The sequence below is a fragment of the Cajanus cajan genome, chromosome 2 (genome assembly GCF_000230855.2).
Source record: "Cajanus cajan strain Asha chromosome 2, NIPB_CcT2T_4, whole genome shotgun sequence".
Lineage (NCBI taxonomy): Eukaryota > Viridiplantae > Streptophyta > Magnoliopsida > Fabales > Fabaceae > Cajanus > Cajanus cajan.
In genome coordinates, this window is record NC_138518.1 from 1,722,241 (window position 1) to 1,743,506 (window position 21,266).

The 21,266-nt window shown below is 34.9% G+C and overlaps 1 protein-coding gene and 2 pseudogenes across 4 annotated transcripts; all 3 read left to right on the forward strand.

Moving 5' to 3' along the window:
- Nucleotides 1–290: 290 nt before the first annotated feature.
- LOC109814651 (ATPase E1-E2 type family protein / haloacid dehalogenase-like hydrolase family protein) lies at nt 291–11,754 on the forward strand. Of its 2 annotated transcripts, XM_083067784.1 has the most exons (11): nt 293–1,506; nt 2,357–3,717; nt 4,467–4,577; nt 4,673–4,949; nt 5,383–5,471; nt 5,558–5,666; nt 5,741–5,971; nt 6,092–6,217; nt 9,195–9,293; nt 9,637–9,828; nt 10,855–11,754. In XM_083067784.1, exons 1-11 carry the CDS (start codon nt 1,114–1,116, stop codon nt 11,449–11,451), a joined length of 3,585 nt encoding a protein of 1,194 aa, XP_082923910.1. In that variant the 5' UTR covers nt 293–1,113; the 3' UTR covers nt 11,452–11,754. The 2 variants fall into 2 exon arrangements, with proteins under 2 accessions (XP_082923911.1, XP_082923910.1); XM_083067785.1 differs by lacking the exon at nt 9,637–9,828 and having other exon boundaries at nt 291–1,506.
- Nucleotides 11,755–11,876: 122 nt separating this feature from the next.
- LOC109814646 (putative disease resistance RPP13-like protein 1) lies at nt 11,877–15,102 on the forward strand (annotated as a pseudogene). The gene is made up of 2 exons (XR_014431259.1): nt 11,877–14,906; nt 15,017–15,102. The product of XR_014431259.1 is annotated as a putative disease resistance RPP13-like protein 1 (transcript).
- Nucleotides 15,103–15,224: 122 nt separating this feature from the next.
- On the forward strand, nt 15,225–21,266 carry LOC109814645 (putative disease resistance RPP13-like protein 1; annotated as a pseudogene). Its single transcript, XR_014431258.1, has 2 exons — nt 15,225–20,127; nt 20,421–21,266. The product of XR_014431258.1 is annotated as a putative disease resistance RPP13-like protein 1 (transcript).

Below are 21,266 nucleotides of genomic sequence, written 5' to 3' on the forward strand. Positions count from 1 at the left end.
AAAAACATAAGTTTAACTAATTTATTTTTTACACCGTATATTGAAACTGATAAGTATTGGAATGAGTTTAATACGATGAGAAAAAAAAAAGCAATAAAAAACATTAACCGAAGTGAAGTGTTGTGATGCATGGAAAAGGGAGACGCATCTTGTAGCTAGCTAGGACAAGGGAGGGAGTATCTATCTGTATCAGGCTTTGTTGTTGTCAATATAACAACACGTGTAACAAACCAACAAATAAAAACGTCAAAAGTGTTTTGTGGATTGCACCAACTTTCCCATCTCTTCTTCACTTCATGCAAACAGATCAAAGAAAGGGTATACTATTGTACTACTACTGCTACTATTGCTATTACTAGCTATATTATTTAGTATTCACCCCTTTTTCTGTTTTTTTTATTATTATTTTATTTTTATCTTTGTTTTTCAATGAATGAATGCAAGGTGAAGAAGTTAAGTGAAGTGAAGTGAAGGCAGTAATATTATTAGCAGAGTGTGCTAATAGTAATGACCAACTCGGTAGTCGGTTCTATCAATGTTTCTGTCTCTCTCATTTGTTTGCTTTTAGAAGCGGCAAAGTTAACTGCTACTCATACCAAGCTCTTACTTTTTGATCCTCTTTCTCTCTCTTTGTATCTCTCTCTACAATTCGGTTGAACCCGCAAGGAAGAGACATCTGCAGCTTCCGCTGAGAGCAAAGAATTCCCAAAAGTTCTCTACTTCAGGGGTTTTACGAGTTTCAACCTTTCTTTCTAGCTCATTTTTGGGTGCAATTGAGGCTTTGTGTCCTTGTTTAAGTGGGAATTTGAAGGGATCAAAGCTTATTTGCAAATCAAGTTGTGTTTTTTTTTTTTTTTTTTTGACTTGCCATGTTGGGTTGTTCTTTTCATATTAATTGAGTGTGGCCATTTTTAGGTGGAGGGGTTGGCCTAATTTTTTTAAATTTTTTTTTATTGTTGAAGAAAATTTCTGGCCTTGTATTTTGGTGCTACAGAGTAGGTGAGGGTCAAAAATCTGTGCTTGAGGGGGTTATGAATGATGGGTGCTTCTGTGATCCCTTGGAGAATTAGAGGATTTTGTGTGTGAAGGGAAGGAAGACACCCCATTTGGAAAATGGCTGAAGGGAGGAAGAGGAGGATACATTTTAGCAAATTGTACAGTTTTTCTTGTTTGAAATCACCATTCAGAGATGGTCATTCCCAAATTGGGAACAAGGGGTACTCAAGGGTTGTCCACTGCAATGATCTGGATAACCCTGAAGCGGTTCAGTTGAATTATGGAGGCAACTATGTTTCAACAACCAAGTACACAGCTTTTAATTTTATCCCCAAGTCTTTGTTTGAACAGTTCAGGAGGGTTGCAAATATCTACTTTCTTGTTGTTGCTTGTGTTTCATTTAGTCCATTGGCGCCTTTTACAGCTCTAAGTATTGTTGCTCCCTTGCTGGTTGTGATTGGAGCTACTATGGCCAAGGAAGCTGTGGAAGATTGGAGGAGAAGAAAGCAGGTATTGTTCACTGATTTTTTTTAGATGCTGTTTTTTCTTTCAAATTTTGAATATGTTATACATTGAATAATCGCCCCACCAAAGTACCAATTACCCCTTCCCCCCTGGTAGTGCTTTCTGTAAAGGTCTTAAGTAAAAGTCCTATAAAATTGGATGATGCTCAATTGGCATTATGCTGTTATAACTTATGAGTAAGCTTGTATTAGTTTTGGGTTTTAATTTAGAAATTAGAAACGTTGTGAATGAAACAAAAATGAGAGTAGTTTCCCCATTAGGTAGTTACTACTGTTGATGATCAAGGAGTAGGTTCACAGGCTTGATTATCTTTCAATGCTCTAATATTAGAAAATTATTTAAGGTCTTGTTGACATATCATTATATTGGAATGCTCTTTTGTTTCTGGAAAGAGGAATAGGTATTGCAAAAGTTTCTTTTCTCTCCGAACAGATTTAATATAATATAATTCATGTGCATTTCAATTTGTGTCAGAGATTGTTAATCTTCCTTACTTCTGGAAAAGATGATTTTAGGATATGATACTGTTCCATATTACTCTGTCATATAATTAAGCGCTGCTCTACGCCCATGTAACTTGTTTGCCTTATTTCTGCGTAGTTTTTTTTTTTTTTTTTTTTTTTTTTTTTTTTTTTTTTTTAACTGTTTAGCTTTCAATGCGTTCTGTTAAGAATCACCTTTTTGGATTGATTTCATTTAAACTTTAGTGTGTGCCGGAAAGTTTTCTATCTTGTTTGATATATCCCACATATTGTACTAGATTACAAGTTTTCCTTCTCTACCAAAAAAAAAAAAGATTACAAGTTTTCCTGCCTAATTTCATTTATTTCTTCAGGATATAGAGGCAAACAACAGAAAGGTTCAGGTATATGGTAGAAATTATACATTTGTGGAGACTAGATGGAAGAAACTCCGTGTTGGTGATATCATTAAAGTGTATAAAGATGAATATTTTCCTGCTGATCTTCTTCTGCTTTCATCAAGCTATGATGATGGGGTTTGTTATGTTGAGACTATGAATCTTGATGGAGAAACTAATCTAAAACTAAAGCATGCCTTGGAGGTGACAATACATCTTCGTGATGAAAAATCTCTCCAAAAGTTTAGTGCTGTGGTTAAATGTGAGGATCCTAATGAAAATCTGTACTCATTTATTGGAACTTTACATTATGATGGTAAAGAATATCCTCTTTCTTTGCAGCAGATCCTGTTAAGAGATTCTAAGCTGAAAAACACTGATTATATCTATGGTGTTGTGATCTTTACTGGCCATGATACAAAAGTTATGCAGAATTCCACTGATCCTCCATCCAAGAGAAGCAAAATTGAGAGAAAAATGGATAAGATAATCTACATCCTCTTCAGTACTTTGATTTTGATATCCTTTATTGGTTCTGTCTTTTTTGGTGTTGAGACCAAAAGGGATATTGGTGCTGGCAGGTATAGAAGATGGTATCTTCGTCCAAACAATACAACGGTGTTTTATGATCCTAGAAGGGCAACACTTGCTGCCATTCTTCATTTTCTGACTGCCCTTATGTTGTATGGATATCTAATTCCGATATCACTTTATGTGTCCATAGAAATTGTGAAAGTTCTGCAGAGCATTTTCATCAACCATGACCAGGAAATGTATTATGAAGAAACAGATAGGCCAGCTCGTGCACGCACATCTAATTTGAATGAGGAACTTGGTCAGGTTGATACAATATTGTGTGACAAAACTGGTACATTGACATGTAACTCCATGGAGTTTGTCAAATGTTCAATAGGGGGCATTCCATATGGTCGTGGTATGACGGAAGTGGAGAAGGCACTTGCTAGGAGAGGAAAAGATAGGGAATCTGAAGTTGATGGTGGATCATCTGATTTCTTGGGCCAGAATAATGAGGCAGTGGACTCTTGGCATCCAATTAAGGGCTTTAATTTTAGAGATGAGCGCATAATGAATGGGCAATGGGTTAATGAACCTTATCCAGACTTCGTACAAAAATTCTTTCGAGTTTTAGCTATTTGTCACACAGCTATTCCAGATGTAGATAAAGAGTCAGGAGAAATTTCCTATGAAGCTGAGTCACCAGATGAAGCAGCTTTTGTCATAGCTGCAAGGGAGCTTGGTTTTGAGTTTTTCGCAAGGACACAAACAAGCATATCATTGCATGAATTGAATTATGAAAGTGGAAAAAAGGTTGACAGGTTGGCTAGCTCCTTTTGCCATGTTTTTGTTAGTCATACTTATCCACCCTATTTTCTAATATGCTTCTATAATTTTTTTAAATAGAGTACTGTATCTTCTATTGTCAACGAAGTTTGATCTGGCTTCTCACCAGAACAAAATTATTACAGTAATTCCAAAGTTATGATTTACTCTAGAAAAAAAGTCCAATTACAGCTTAATTGAATTTCTTGAATGATATAAATTATAGTTATGAGGAAATTTTCCTTTTGCACAATAATCTGTAAAGGGAAAGATTTACAGAAAGTGTCGGTTCTTAAATCTGGGTTTAGGATGAAAGATTGAGAAGTAAATTATTTGCTTAAAGCCTTTCATGTTGTGAAGAATATGGACTTAAAAGGATGATAATAAAGATCATAAGAATAAGATTTAATATCTTAAAACAAATAAATGTCAAAAAAGTTACCAAGTATAAGAAAAAAGTCATCTTTAACTCTCAATAAGAGAACATTCAACTTTATTTATTTTTTAATTATTTGGTTCATACACTGCAATTTAGTATATTTCTACCTTGTATTCTTTGTTTTTATTGCTGATTATTTCCGTCAATAGGTTTGAACTTGTTTGATATCTTTGGTCCATACTGAGAGGGTGATTTAAATGTTTTGCAAAGTCTTTATTTATCTATATTATAATTTTGGAAAATTTTCATTCTTTTGAAAGTTTGTGTTTAATTTATTGTTCATTGGGCAATTTTTTTGATGAGTAGAGTATACCAGCTTCTGCATGTCTTAGAGTTCAGCAGTTCCCGCAAAAGAATGTCAGTGATAGTGAAGAATGAGGATAATCATTTGTTGCTCCTTTGCAAGGGTGCCGACAGGTTTGAATTAATGTCCACATGCTTTTTAAATATTGGTGTTGTTAGTAAGTTGCATGTAATGATGTGAAAATTTTGCATTTCCTCCATATATGCAGTGTAATGTTTGAAAGGCTCTCGCAACATGGAAGACAGTTTGAGGCTGAAACCAGAGATCATATCAAACGATATGCTGAGGCTGGTTTAAGAACCCTTGTAATTGCATACCGTGAACTTGATGAAGAAGAATATAAGTTGTGGGACAAGGATTTTTCAAAGATCAAATCATCTGTAACAGAAGAACGAGATGCACTGGTGGATGCAGCTGCTGATAAGATGGAAAAGGATTTGATACTTCTTGGTGCTACTGCAGTTGAAGATAGACTGCAAAAGGGGGTAAGTATAAAATTTTAATTTTTCTACTTTTAGTTATGTATGTTTCATACATGGTGAGCGTGATATAAAATGGATTAAATATGCTGTTATTCCCTATAAATAGGGTAATTAATGTTAGCTTGTAGTCCCTAAAATCTAAATTGTCTTCTTTTAGTCTCATATATGAAAATGTGTCATTTTAGCCCCTATAAACGAGAGATTATAAAGAGAATTTATTTTTGAGAGACTAAATGAACATTGCCTTATTTATAAAGACTAAAAACATATTTAACTCTAATAAAATGGAATTTTCTGACAAAAAAAGAACTCCAGCTTCAGAAATACTGAAATAGACCTCTGAAACTGAGAAAAATGACCCCCAAAAATCAGTTAAACCACTTGTTATGTTCTTTGATTAGGTAATAAATTTTATTCTGTTTACTTGAAAGTACAGGTTCCTGAATGTATTGAAAAGCTTGCCCGGGCAAAAATCAAGTTATGGGTATTGACTGGAGACAAGATGGAAACTGCTGTCAACATAGGGTACATTAACAAGAATTGTTCTGGATTATGTTTCCATGGAATATGAATAAAGTTTAACTTAGTTTTTCCGCCTTTTCTTTTTACAGGTATGCTTGTAGTTTACTTAGACAAGACATGAAACAGATAGTGATCACTTTGGATTCACCAGATATCCTATCCTTGGAAAAACAAGGGGACAAGAACGCTCTAGCAAAGGTACATGACCTTTGAAGTTTTTGGCATTTAATTTTCTTTCACTATTATAGATCATTGATACAACAATTGCTTAGGCCTCTCTTGAAAGCATTAAGATGCAAATTAGAGAAGGAATCTTGCAAATCAAGTCTGCGAAAGAGAGTTCTGATACAAATAAAGGAAGTTCTTCTGGGTTCGGCTTGATAATTGACGGGAAGTCCTTGGATTATTCTCTTAACAAGATTTTGGAAAGGTCCTTCTTTGAGCTGGCAATTAGTTGTGCTTCTGTCATATGTTGCCGATCTTCACCCAAACAAAAAGCTCGAGTAAGTACTTTGGGTGTGTAATTCAAATTTCTGTGTCATATACTAATATAAATTCCTTGTATATAGTCATTGCTTGTGGGTTTGAAAAAATTTAATCACATCAGCTAAAAAATTATGCAGGTTACAAGATTGGTGAAATTGGGGACAGGGAAGACAACATTATCTATCGGTGATGGGGCAAATGATGTTGGCATGCTTCAAGAGGCTGATATTGGAGTTGGTATTAGTGGTGCTGAAGGGATGCAGGTCCATAGCTACATTTGATTATACCTATTTGGGCTATGCTTTTACCTGTCCTTAAAAAAGATTTATATTCTTGAAGCCCATAATAAATGAAGAATTTTAAGAGAATTTTTAATTTAACTAGGGAGGCATTTGGAAGAGCTTGTTGGGTAGTTTCTTTGAATTTAGGAAAATAGCTTATGACTCTTCTAAGCTCTTTTTAGCTTATTCCTATAAGTTTTATGTTCAAATATATGGCATAATCTTTTACGAGATAATAATAACTTATTGAATAAGTACTTAACTAAGCTTTTTATTGGAATTCACCCCTAATCTAACCCAAGTCCACATGTTGTTAACTCTTTTATATTGTTTAATTTATGGTCTTAATATGTGAACATGGACTTGGTAGATTATGTTAAATTATTGAGAAATTGAATTATACATAACCAACCAAGTTGTCAATCCCATATGCATGCAACATAGGTTATTAGTAATAGGGTTTAATGTGTTTTTTGTCCCTAAAGATTTGGTCAAAATTGGTTTTAGTCTTTACATTTAAAAGATGGTATTTTTAGTTATTATAAAGTGGTGGATTTCGTCCCCAACCCTATATTTCATTCTAACCAGATGAGGGATCAAATTTACCTCATTTCATAATATACAGAGGCCAAAACCACCATTTTTAAAATGTAGGTGTGAAAGCCAATTTTGATCAAAATTTGTGAGACTTAAAGTTAAAACACATTTTACCCTTCGAAATATAATTATTTATGTGTAGAACTAAATTGTTAGAAGTGACTATGCTAATCAATCTTTTCCGTTAATTGTTTCTATTTTCTTTTATTCTTTATTTACATAAAACCAAATATATGTACCAGATGTTAAAGCCATTTATTGCTTTCATCAGGCTGATTTTTGTTGGGATAAACACCTATTTATCGAAGTTCACTGTATTCATAGTAAGAGTGTTCAGGGGACAAACCCCATGAACTTGTTTAATGACAACCAAATTGCTATGTAGACTGTACCTAAACTGGGAAAATTGAGCCTTGTGAGAAGAAAGTTAACTGTAAATTGGTAGATTGGTGATGGAAAACCTTAGGAGCAACCAGATTGGCTTTTGCTTCTCCTTCAAGTTCCGCCATAGATCTTTTGTTTCTTGACACTTCTCAAGCTTTTCCAAGGTCTCTAATGGAGGTAGAAATCTCTGGTTTCACCTTAGGAAGTGAAGAACTCTCTTCAAGTGGTGCCACTTCTAGGAAGAAGATAAACTACTTCAACTCTCACCACACTTTTAGGAAGAGGATAAGAGAATTGGAATCAAATTAAAGAGAATTTAGGACTTTTGGGAGAGAGAAATCAGAGATAAAACTCGACAATTCTCATCTAAATGCATCCAAAAGTGAATTTTACAAGTGAAAAACCTATATATAGAGGTGGAGTAGCTTGTAGTGTAAGTTAGACAAAGTAGGGACACTTAGATCTAGATTAGCCAATCATAGAGTGTCAAGTGTCACCTTGTCTTATAGGAGACAAGGAGGAGACACCTAGATCTAGAAGAGCCAATCATAGAGTGCCAAGTGTCACCTTGTCTCCTTGGCTAACCAAGAGACAAGTGTGTTGGAGAAGCTACTAGTAATTCGGCCGAGGATGAGCTAGGCGGCCATGGTGAGTTTCCTTCATCTAATCCAATCCAAAAATCATGGAATTGGTTTAATTAGGTTCACCAAATGATGGTGAGACCTAGCTAAATCAATTCCTTGGATTAAATGGAGTAAAACAAGTCCAATATGTAAAAATTGGCCTAGGCCCACTAAAGGCCCAATTACTAACTTCACCTACACATTTACTATTTGCCACCCCACTACTAAAACTAAAAATAAGAAAATCTATGGCCCTTAGTACAAGGTCAAAAGGAGTAAAAGTCTCCAAACAACATTACCCTAAAATCCTAAGTGTATGACCTACAATGAAAGATAAAAGTGCCTTACAAATACAAAGGCAAAAATACACCTATACAAGTATATACTATATACAAAGTACTATATAAGGTATGTACAATAGAGACTAAGGAACTAATAAGAGAAATCATACTCAATGCTCATATAGAGCATAGGTCTAAGAAGCACCTTCCCTGTAGAAGCCTCCTTTAACCTCCTAAGCATGGACCTTTTTAAAAGTCTAATGGCCTTCAAGTGTGAGTCTCCTATGGATGGCCCTCCATCAACCTTCACCCTTCTTAGTCTTATCTCTTCTAAAGGAAACCTTGGGAAGTAGGTTTCCATCAATTGGGTTTGGTGATTAGTGGAGTGGTGATTAGCACTTCTTATGAACATTGCAACAAGTTAGGTGTGATTGGCATCTATGCATTACCTTGAGGAGGAATAGTGGGAAATATTTAAAACTGACTTGTAAGGTGATATAACTGTCTAAACTTTATAAGGACTACAATGTCTTTATCTTTAGTCAATGTGGGATCTCTCAACCCATGAGAGCCATGGCTGCACAACTCCGATGGGCCACAATTAAGGTGGGTTAGGAGTGACCGCAATCAAGGTGGTTTTCCAACGATTAGTAACCAGGTCTAATGTGTAATTTGTTGGAATTATTAACAATGATATATGTTGATAAAGCTATTCTAATTGGTTATTCTTCCCCATGCCCTCTATCATATATCTGAAATAAAACACAACGGAGGTTAATTAGTTGAAAGGTTAGAAATTTTTAGTCATTTAGTTACAGAGCATTCATTTTATTTTTAAGAGTTACAGCATTTATTTTACATGTTTAATGTATGAAGCTTCTGTACTTTCGTTTTGACATAATTGTCTTACCTGATCATATTGCCATTTATGATATTCCACTGCATTTTCCTGGTACCGTTTCCTGTATGCATGTACATGCCAATGTATGTATGATAAACTACTGATGAATTAAGTTTGAATGACTGTGTCCCAGTTTCTGATTTGTTTTTTGGAAAAAAAAATGTTGTCTACAGGCTGTTATGGCAAGTGATTTTGCAATAGCTCAATTCCGGTTTCTGGAGCGTTTGTTGTTGGTACATGGCCATTGGTGTTATCGGCGTATATCCATGATGGTAAAACCAGGCATCCATCTGTTGCTCAAAGTCTTAATACAAAATATTTAAGTGTTCACCTACTCAATACTTTCATTGTCCTATTTTAGGTCCTTCAATATTCTGAAATGAAGACTACAAATGTTTATATATTTTTCCTTTTCTCATATTTTTTAACCCTTCATGAGTTGACTGGTTACTTCTGCTGAAAACAATCTTATAATTTTCTGTTTGCATTTAAGTGTACTACATGTTTTTGAGAATGTATTATAAATTTTATCAGGCCTTTTCAGATAAAAATCTAGGCAACTTCATCCAAAAAATTTTCTTCATTGATAACTTTTACTTTTTATTTTTTATGCAGATATGCTATTTTTTCTATAAAAACATTGCATTTGGATTTACCCTATTTTGGTTTGAGGCATATGCTTCTTTCTCTGGTCAAGCTGCTTACAATGATTGGTACATGTCATTTTACAATGTCTTCTTCACTTCACTTCCCGTAATCGCTCTAGGTGTTTTTGATCAGGATGTTTCTGCCAAACTTTGCCTAAAGGTACTAAATTGTCATTTTTTTATTTATAAATTTCTTCTGTATGTATTAAAGAATATTTAAGAACCAGAGGGTAGATATATACAATTCTTCTTCTTAGAATACAAGAACTGTATACGTTGAATTTTTCTATATAGGACCTTTATGTTACCAGTTTATCTTGTGACATTTGATTATGTTACATTTCAACCATGAACACTTTTTTCATAATTATATTAAGATCAACACCTTAAAGTTTATGTTTATTGCCTCTATTGTAAAAGTCGTGGTTCTGTCTCCAGAGCCAGTGGAAAACGGAGTGTGTTTTCAATGAGGTTCCTCCATTCACTCCAAACATGCTACATTGCCACCACTGATTTCAGATGCTTTTTAATATTTTTGAAAGATTTGTTTCTCATAATTCCATGTGCCTAAATATATTTTCTTTGATTGTAGAGTGCTTTGTAAACCATTATCAACTTAATTTGGATATAAAATTTACCTAAGTACTCTGTATACCTTGAATTATCTCTTATCCAAGTGTTTTAATTTCCATGACTTTACTGTTTACCAAAACTATCTCTCCCCCTTCCTTTTTATATATATTTTCTCATTTTTGTGGAAGAAAACTATTTGCAACCATTTTACCTTCTTTAAGTTAACTTTAATAGCCAGCCTTCCCCTTTTCCTACATCTTCACTATCGTCATCGTGGCAGAGCTTCGCAAACTCTGTGTGTGTCTGCATGCACAAGAGACATATGCTTTATCATCAAATACACCATACACCAGACACTAGACATACCAAAATGATAGCTGATCCTATGTAGCTGCAGAAGCAGAATGTCATTAAATCAAATATGATTAAATTATAATTAATCTGAAATGTTTTTGATCTCTAACATCTTTCAATCTAAACATGCTACTCTACAAAATTCTTATGCTAATGTATCTATGACACGTCTTCTGATTTCTTTTGTGGTTCTTGATTTTAAATTAATGATGAGTTGAAAGCCATGATCCTATGCTAATCATACTTTTCTCTTTTACAGTATCCCTTTCTATATCTAGAGGGAGTAGAGGACATCCTTTTCAGCTGGCCCCGGATTCTTGGCTGGATGTTGAACGGAGTCCTTAGTTCTTTAGTGATCTTCTTCTTGACAACTAATTCTGTCTTGAATCAAGCCTTCAGAGTAGATGGTAAGGTGGTAGATTTTGAAATACTGGGGGTCACAATGTACACATGTGTGGTGTGGACTGTGAATTGCCAAATGGCACTTTCTATCAACTACTTCACTTGGATACAGCATTTTTTTATATGGGGCAGCATTGCCTTCTGGTATGTATTTGTGTTAATTTATGGTTACCTCTCTCCAGCCATATCCACAACAGCTTACAGGGTTTTTGTGGAAGCATGTGCTCCAAGTGGTCTATATTGGCTGGTTACTCTTTTGGTTGTTGTGTGTGTGCTTCTACCCTATTTCTCATATAGGTCATTTCAAAGTCGGTTTCTGCCAATGTACCATGATATTATACAGAGAAATCAAGTAGAAGGGATTGAAATTGGCCTATCTGATGATGAGTTACCTAAACAAGTCCAAGGCAAATTACTACATCTGAGAGAGAGATTGAAGCAAAGGGAGTTGTGAAATGTAAAATTCTTCTAAATATACGTTCTTAGAATGGGTTGAAATTGTATTTGGTTTCTTGCTAAGTTGGGAAGTGGCATTGAGTAGTGAGCATTGCAAATAGCTTTTGCTTTTTATTTTTTTTATTTTTACTTTTCCTCCGTCGGTTTCCCTTTGTTTATACGATAGCAAAGGCAGGATTTGTGTAGCTGTCAGCTGATGTAGATTAGCCATGTAAAGCTTGTGTAATTGTTGTACCAAAAATGGCCCTTGTATTTGTTAATGGAAAAAGCAATAGATATCTTACAATATATTTTAGGTAAATGATATTTATTATCTGATGGAAGTTCTATAAACAACATTTAAAACAAGATACAATTTTCTCTTTGTGCGTAAGGGTCATGATATTAAAGTCATCTGAAAAACTGTAATCATTGTCATTTGGTGAAGAACAAGATACTTGATATTGATTATACATTAAAAATACAAACGGATTAAACATACTAAATTGGCTTAAATCCTTCATTACAGTCAATTAAGTGAATAAAGGAAGGATATTAATACATCAAATAAATTTGCATCGTATATCTTAATTGATTAAGAAATTTTTTTTTATAGAAATATTATCATATCAGATAATTTGCTCATTAATAATTTTGGTTTAAGAATTGTTATATTGGAAATTTGGGAAATATACCAATTAAGATGTCACAAGTGATTTATTTATTTATTCTGTTATAGTTTTGTTTGAAAATTTTCATGACAAGTATATAATATAAGAAATAAGACCCCTTCTTTTTATATTGTTTCTTAAATATAAAAGCAAAACCATTCATAATATGAGTAAATACGTGACACTGACACATACCCACAATTTAATTATTGTCAGACTCAGACATTCATTCATGAATACAGCTATTGGTTGACTGACAAACAAGCCTCTTTCTATCGTCAGAAAGACTCAACAGTTATTGATTGACTGACCATCAAAGAAAAAGATGTTCACTCTACAGTTATTCAAGTAAAGTGATCCTTGCAAAATAGCTTACCATTCATTTCATCTGTTCAGTAACCCTGCACTTCACAGAGACATTGGCATAAACCACACTTCAAATTATTCATTTCCATTGACCTACTCCCTTTCTTACTATTAGTTGGCAGTGCTCATCTTTCTGCTTTCCTTCAGGTTTCATTTGAAAGGCTGGCTTCTCCTCAAGTTTTGGATTTCTTTCGCCAAAGAAAACATGATGAGATGATGATGAGCAAGCTGAAGGTGAAGCTTCGGTCCATCAATGTTGTGGTTGATGATGCAGAACTAAAGCAGATTGAAAATCAACTTGTGAGAGATTGGCTTTTTGAGGTCAAAGATGCTGTGCATGATGCAGAGGATCTCTTGGACGAAATAAACTATGAACTCTCCAAATGCCATATGGAAGCTGAATCTGAACCTCAAACCATTATTCTTAAGGTACCAAAGTTCTTCAATGATACTTTTACTAAAAACAACCCGTCATTTCTCTATGGGATCAAATGACCTTTCATCCTTTGATTGGTTTGAAGGTTCATATGATGTTGCTAAAAGGTTTCATACATTTATTCCAACACAAGGTATAAGGGATTTTTTCTTTGATCGGCGACGCATGATTTCAATACATGACTTGTTCTCCAAGTTTAAATCTTTACGCGTCTTATCTTTGTCCCATTTTGTTAACCTTGAGGACGTGCCTGACTTTTTACGCGAACTTAAACATCTTCGTTTGTTAGACCTTTCAAGTACTGCCATAAAAAGACTATCTTATTCAACATGTTCCCTCTATAACTTGCAAATACTGAAGCTGAACTTTTGTGTGAATTTGGAGGAGTTGCCCTTACATTTACATTAACTCAACAATTTGCGTCACCTTGAATTTGTAAATAGAGGAAGATGCCAATGCATTTGGGAAGACTAAAAACTCTTCAAGTATTGAGTTCGTTTTATGTTGGCAAAAGTTGCGAGTTCAATATTAATCAACTAAAAGGACTCAATCTTCATGGAGGGCTATCAATTGGGGAGCTGCAGAATATTGTGAATCCGGCAGATGCATTTGCTGCGAGTCTTAAAAATAAAACACACCTTGTGCAGCTAAAGTTAGAATGGAATTTGAATCAGATCCCTGATGATACAAGGAAAGAGAAGGAGGTACTTGAGAATCTACAACCTTCCAAACACTTGAAGGATTTGTCAATCAATAACTATGGTGGTACACAATTTCCAAGTTGGTTATCGGATGTGAATGTGGTGTCCTTACGTTTGGAGGACCGTAAATATTGTGTTGTTTTGCCTCCCTTTGGACTTTTGCCATTTCTGAAGGAGCTGATGATTAAAGGGCTTGATGGGATAGTGAGTATTGGTGCTGAATTTTATGGGACTAGCTCTTCTTCATTTACATCCTTGGAAAGATTAGAATTATGCAATATGAAGGAATGGGAAGAATGGGAATGTAAAGCTGCTTTTCCACGTCTTCAATATCTTTCTTTAGATGAATACTCAAGCTGAAAGGGATGTCAGAGCATCTTCTTCATTCAAAGAAACTACTTATTAGTAACTGTGAAAAACTCAGCATTAGCGGACACAACATGGAAGCAACGTCACTCGAAAAGATTGAGCACACCGTATCTAATACTTCTCTTGAAGACTTGGGCATTTATGATTGCCCGAATATGAATATTCCCATGAGATGTTGCTACAATTTCCTTTTAACATTGCAGATTGATAGTGGTTGTGACTCTTTAATAATCTTCCCTCTAGATATCTTCCCTAAACTTTGTTCGCTTCAACTCAGTGAGTGTTGTAATCTACAAATGATTTCACAGAAGAATGCTCATAATCATCTCCACGATCTGGAAATTTCACAGTCCGCTCGATTTGAATCATTTCCCAATGAAGGATTATTTGCACCCAGTCTAGTGATGCTTATCATTGAGGGATTGGAGAATTTGAAATTATTGCCTAAACACATGCATATCCTCCTTCCATCTCTTAATGAGCTAGAGATAGAGGATTGTCCAGAAGTGGAGATGTTACGAGATGGAGGTTTTCCATCAAATATGAAAAGAATGGGTCTCTCAAATTGCTCCAAACTTATCACCTCATTGAAAGGGGCCTTGGGAGCCAACACCAACTATCTTAAATTCTTGACAATTCAACAAGTGGATGTGGAGTCTTTTCCTGATGAAGGTTTTTTGCCACTCTTTCTTACTTCTCTACAAATGAGGCATTTCCCAAATCTTAGAAGATTGGATTACAAGGGTCTCAGCCACCTCTCCCCTCTTGAGGAGTTGGTGCTTGGAAATTGCTCCAACCTTCAATGCTTGCCGGAGGAGGGTCTGCCTAAATCCATTTCAAGTCTTCAAATTTTGGGTTGTCCATTGCTCGAAAAGCGTTGCCAGAAATCAGAAGGCGAAGATTGGAGAAAGATTGCTCACATTCAAAACTTGTATATTCTCCAATAGGATGAACCCACAAGTTCCAAATTACACATGTACCATTTCTCATATGTCTACCTTTTCATTCATCAGGTGCTAATTCTCTACATTATCTTTGCAGCTTTTGAAATACAATCTTGTTTGTTGCAAATAGCTCAGTTTCTTGTTAGCATTTTCCGAATAACAGCAGCACAAGTTAGCCCTAAATTGATGAATATCTGTTAAAGAAGGTGAGCTCAGTTTCTTGTTAGCATTTTCCGAATGACAGCAGCACAAGTTAGGCCTAAATTGCACAAGTTAGCCCTAAATTGATGAATATCTGTTAAAGAAGGTGAGCTCAGTTTCTTGTTAGCATTTTCCGAATAACAGCAGCACAAGTTAGGCCTAAATTGATGAATATCTGTTAAAGAAGGGATGGCTCACTTTCTTCTTCTTCTTCTACAAGGGTCATGAAATTAAAGTCAACTAAAAGATTCTATTCATTGTCTTTTGGTGAAGAACAAAACACTTCTTACGTTCCTCTTTGTGTGTGTACAAGGGTCATGAAATTAAAGTCAACTAAAAGATTCTATTCATTGTCTTTTTGGTGAAGAACAAAATACTTGATCTTGATTAAGCATTCTTCTTCTTCTTCTTCTTCTTCTTCTTCTTGTGTAGCAGTCAGCTGATGTAGATTAACTATAGGTAAAGCTTGTGTAATTGTTGCACCAAAAATGGCCCTTGTATTTGGTAATGGAAAAAGCAACAGATATATTTTACACATATGATATTTATTTTCTGATTGAAGTTCCATAAACAACATTTAAAACAACATATACGTTCCTCTTTGTGTGTGTACAAGGGTCATGAAATTAAAGTCAACTAAAAGATTCTATTCATTGTCTTTTGGTGAAGAACAAAATACTTGATCTTGATTAAGCATTACAAATACTATCTGATTAAACATACTAAGCTGGCTGAAATATTTCATTATAGTCAATTAAGCGAATCAAGGAAGGATGCTAATAAATGCATATATTATATTTGATTCTCCAGTACCATGCTAATCAGGTAGTCTTTTTTATTTTTAAATATTATCAAATCAGATGACATGCTCATAAATAAATTTGGTTTAAGAATTCTTATATTGGAAATTTGGGAAATATACCAATTAAGATGTCACAATTGATTTATTTATTCAGTCTGTTGTAGCATTGTTTGAAAATATGCATGACAAGTATTTAAAAAGTAAGATCCCTTCTTTTTATATTGTTTCCTAAATAAATAAAAATATTCATAACATGATTAAGTTGGGAATTTCACACATTCATGCATTCATCTAATTAAAACTGTTGGATGAAGATCATAGGATTCATATTTTATCTTTAGAAATCAAACTTAAATATATATCCTAAAATTTAAATTATTTGATCTTAATCTTACTCACGATTCAAGACAACATAAATTTTGATTTATTGATGGAAAACAACTATGAATACAGTTATTGGTTGATTAGGTATCGAAGTAAAAGATGCTCACTAACCCTTGAGTAAACCAATTGTTCTAAAATAGCTTACTACTGTTTTCATCAGTATAGTAACCCTTAAACTCAGTCATTCATTGGCATAAGCTACTCTTCAAATTACCCATTTCCATTCATCCAGCTCCTTTCCTTTTCCTACCATGGCAGCCGAATTGGTTGGTGGTGCTCTTCTTTCTGCTTTCCTTCAGATTGCATTTGACAGGCTGGCTTCTCCTCAAGTTTTGGATTTCTTTCGGGGAAGAAAACTTAATGAGATGGTGCTGAGCAAGTTAAAGGTGAAGCTGCGGTCCATCAATGCTGTGGTTGATGATGCAAAACTAAAGCAGATTGAAGATCAAGCTGTGAGAGAATGGCTTTTTGAGGTCAAAGATGTTGTGCATTATGCAGAGGATCTCTTGGATGAAATAGACTACGAACTCATCAAATGCAAAATGGAAGCTGAATCAGAGACTCAAACCTGTACTTGCAAGGTACCCAATTTCTTCAATGCTAGTTTGAGTTCATTTAACAAGAAAATTGACTCAAGGATGAAACAAGTCCTTGGCAAACTAGAATATCTTGCAATCCAAAAGGGTGATCTTGGTTTGAGAGAGGCTACTTATTCTGATGATGGATCAGGTAGTAAAGTGTCACAGAAATTGCCATCGACATCTTTGGTGGTTGAAAGTGTTATTTACGGCAGAAATAATGACAAAGAAATGATTTTTAATTGGCTCACATCTAAAACTGACAATCGTAACCAGCTAACAATACTCTCTATTGTGGGCATGGGTGGGGTAGGAAAGACCACGCTTGCCCAACATGTATACAATGACCCAAGGTTGGAGGAGGCTGATTTTGATATCAAAGCTTGGGTCTGTGTTTCAGATGAGTTTAATGTTTTGACTATAACAAGAGCTATTCTTGAGAAAATCATAAAATCAAAATTTGATGGGGACCTAGAAATGCTTCATGGAAGATTAAAAGAAGAATTGTCAAGGAAGATATTTTTTCTTGTTTTGGATGATGTTTGGAATGAAGACCATGAGAAATGGGAAGCTGTGCAAACTCCTCTTAATTATGGGGCTCCAGGAAGTTCAATTCTTCTCACAACACGAAGTGAGAAAGTTGCTTCCATTGTGCGTTCATGCAAAGTGCATCAACTAAAGCAATTGCAAGAAGAACATTGCTGGGAAGTTTTTTCTAAACATGCATTTCAAGATAATCATCCTCTGTTGGATGATGAGTTGAAGGAGATTGCTACAAAGATAGTTGAAAAGTGCAAAGGATTGCCTTTGGCCTTGAAAACAATGGGAAGTCTTTTACGAACAAAGTCATCTATTGCGGAATGGAGAAGTGTATTGATAAGCAAGATATGGGACTTACCAAAAGAAGATTGTAAAATTATCCCTGCTTTATTTTTGAGCTATCACCACCTTCCTTCTCATCTCAAGAGATGTTTTGCTTATTGTGCATTATTCCCCAAAGATTATGAGTTCAGAAAGAAGAACTTAGTTCAGTTGTGGATGGCTCAAAATTTTTTACAATGTCCTCAACAAAGCATGAGTCTAGAAGAAGTTGGTGAACAATACTTTGATGTTCTGTTATCAAGATCTTTCTTTCAACGATCAAGTGAATCGGGATATTTGTCATGCATGACCTTCTAAATGATTTGGAAAAATATGTATGTGGGGACGTTTGTTTTAGGTTGGGAGTTGATAAAGGAGAAAGTATACCAAAAACAACCCGTTATTTTTCAATTGGAATCAATGACCTTTCATCTTTTGAGGTGTTTGAAAGTTCATATGATGCTACTACAAGGTTGCAGTCATTTATTACAATATTACATGGTTGTGAATCCATGATTTGGATTTGGAGACATAAGTTGTTCTCCAAGTTTAAATCCTTACGTGTCTTATCTTTGTCTCACTGTTTTAACCTTAAAAACGTGCCCGACTCTCTAGGAAAACTTACTAATCTCTGTTTGTTAGACCTTTCCTGTACTCCTATAAAAAGGCTACCTAATTCAACTTGTTTGCTCTATAATTTACAAATACTAAAGCTAAACTTTTGTAGGAATTTGGAGGAACTGCCCTTGAATTTGTATAAACTCACCAATTTGTGTCACCTTGAATTTGTATGTTCTATGGTGAGGAAGATGCCAATGCATTTGGAAAGAATGAAGAATCTTCAAGAATTAAGTTTGTTTTATGTTGGGACAAGTAGTGAGTTTAGCATTCAACAGCTAGGGGGACTCAATCTTCATGGAGGGTTATCAATTAGGGAGCTACAAAATATTGTGAATCCCTCAGATGCATTAATCGCAGATTTTATAAATAAAACACACCTTGAGAGGCTAGAGTTATAATGGAATCAGAACCACATCCCTGATGATCCAAGGAAAGAAAAGGAAGTACTTGAGAATCTAGAACCTTCCAAACACTTGAAGAATTTGACAATTTGTAATTATGGCGGTACACAATTTCCAAGTTGGTTATTGAATGTGAATGTGGTGTCTTTATGCATGGTGAACTGTAAATATTGCCTTGTGTTGCCACCCTGTGGAGTTTTGCCATTTCTGAAGGAGTTGAAGATTAAAGGGTTTGATGGGATAGTGAGTATTGGTGCTGAATTTTATGGTAGTAACTCTTCTTCATTTTCATCCTTGGAAAGATTGAAATTCTCTAATATGAAGGAATGGGAAGAATGGGAATGTAAAGCTGCTTTTCCTCGTCTTCAACATCTTTCTATAGATGAATGCCCCATGCTGAAAGGTCTTCCAGTTCAACTTCTTCACGTGAAGAATGTAAAAATTCGTAAGTGTGGAAGGCTCAACATTAGTGGATGCAACACTGTATCTAATACTTCTCTTGAAGTGTTGCGCATTTATTCTTGCCCGAATATGAATATTCACATGAGAGGTTGCTACGATTTCCTTTCAACACTGGTGATCTATTGCTCTGACTGTCTAACAACCTTTCCCCTAGATTTCTTTCCAAAACTATGTTCCGTTCAACTCAACCAGTGTCGTAATCTAAAAATGATTTCCCAAGAACACACTCAAACTCATCTTAAGGATCTGCAAATTTATCTGTGTCCTCTATTTGAATCATTCCCCAATGAAGGATTATCTGCACCCTATCTAGCGAAAATTGTAATTAGTGGATTGGAGAATTTGAAATTATTGCCTAAAGACATGCATATCCTCCTTCCATCTGTTACTGACCTAATGATAAGGGATTGTCCACAAGTGGAGAAGTTATTGGATGGAGGTTTTCCCCCAAATCTAAAATTCATTGATCTCTATGGTTGCTTCAAACTTATGGCCTCATTGAAAGGGACCTTGGCAGCCAACACCTGTCTTCAGTTGTTGTCTGTTGGAAAAATGGAAGTGGAGTCTTTTCCTGATGAAGGTTTTCTGCCACCCTCTCTTACTTCTCTACGGATCTCGAGTTATCCAGATCTTAAAAAGCTAGACTACAAGGGTCTCAGCCACCTCTCCTTTCTTGAGAAATTGGTGTTTAGTTTCTGCCCTAACCTCCTATACTTACCAGAGGAGGGTCTGCCTAAATCCATTTCAACTTTTGAAATCAAGGGTTGTCCATTGCTCAAAATCCGTTGCCAGAAACCAGAAGGCGAAGAATGGGGAAAGATTGCTCACATTAAAAACCTAAAGATTGACTAAGATGAGCCACAAATTCAAAATGAAACATGGACCAATTCTTCATCAGGTGCTAATTCTTCACAATATCTCCACAACTTTTGAAATATAATATCTTGTTTGTTGATAATATTTCAATTTCTTGTTAACATTTACTGAACAGTGACGATACGCGATGCACCTAAATTGATAAATATCTGTTAAAGGAGAGATGGTTTAACAACTTTCTTCATGCATCCTATTTCTTAAATTATAATGTTTTACATGAAGTAATTCCTATTAGGAAAAAACTTAGATACAATTTCTTAGGTGCAGTTAGTACTGTTTTCTAATTAAAGTTGGCATTACCTCGATACTATGCAGGTCTCATTAATATACATTTACCATACTATTGAGTTCCGACTCTGATTAAAGAACAATACGAATCATACCTAAGGAACTGTAACTATTGAAATTGAATTCCAACCAGATGTATTTCTTGTATTTACGACACTAGGAGAAACATGAAAGCAGGGAAGTGCAAAGTTCTGGCATGTGGCATGGCATCCATGTAGAGTACTCTGTTATCAGGAGTTTTGGGGGGTAAATTTGTTTCTTATCCACACTCTTCCTTCTTTCTTCTTAGTTCACACTTACAAAGTTCCTTTGAAAAAAGAATGAACTAAATCTTCATAAATAGACCACTGAAACCAGGAGAAAAATGAGTAAAAAAAATTCATTTATTAACACCTCTAGTTACGTTCTTGATTAGTTAATTCTATTTACATGACAATTCAGTTAATTGAATGTATTGAAAAAGCTTACCCAGGAAAAAATCAAGTTCAACATACGGTACATTAATAAGTCTTGTTCAATATTATGTTACAAGAAAGTTGCATAAAGTTTAAGCTAGATTTCATCCCCCTTTACTTTTTATAGGTACACTTTTTGCTTTACATAGACAAGACATGAAACAGACAGTGACCACTCTTGATTCACCAGATATACTTAACTGTTAAAACGCGGGGACAAGGAGGCTCTAGAGCAAAGGTGCATGACCTTGGAAGTTATTGCCATTTAATTTTGTCTCACCATTATAAATCTTTGATATTGCGATTGCTTAGGCCTCTCTAGAAAGAATTAAGAAACAAATTATTGCTAATCCTATGTGACTGCAGAATGTCATTAAAACAAGGCATATGATTAAACTATAATTTGTTTGATCTGTCA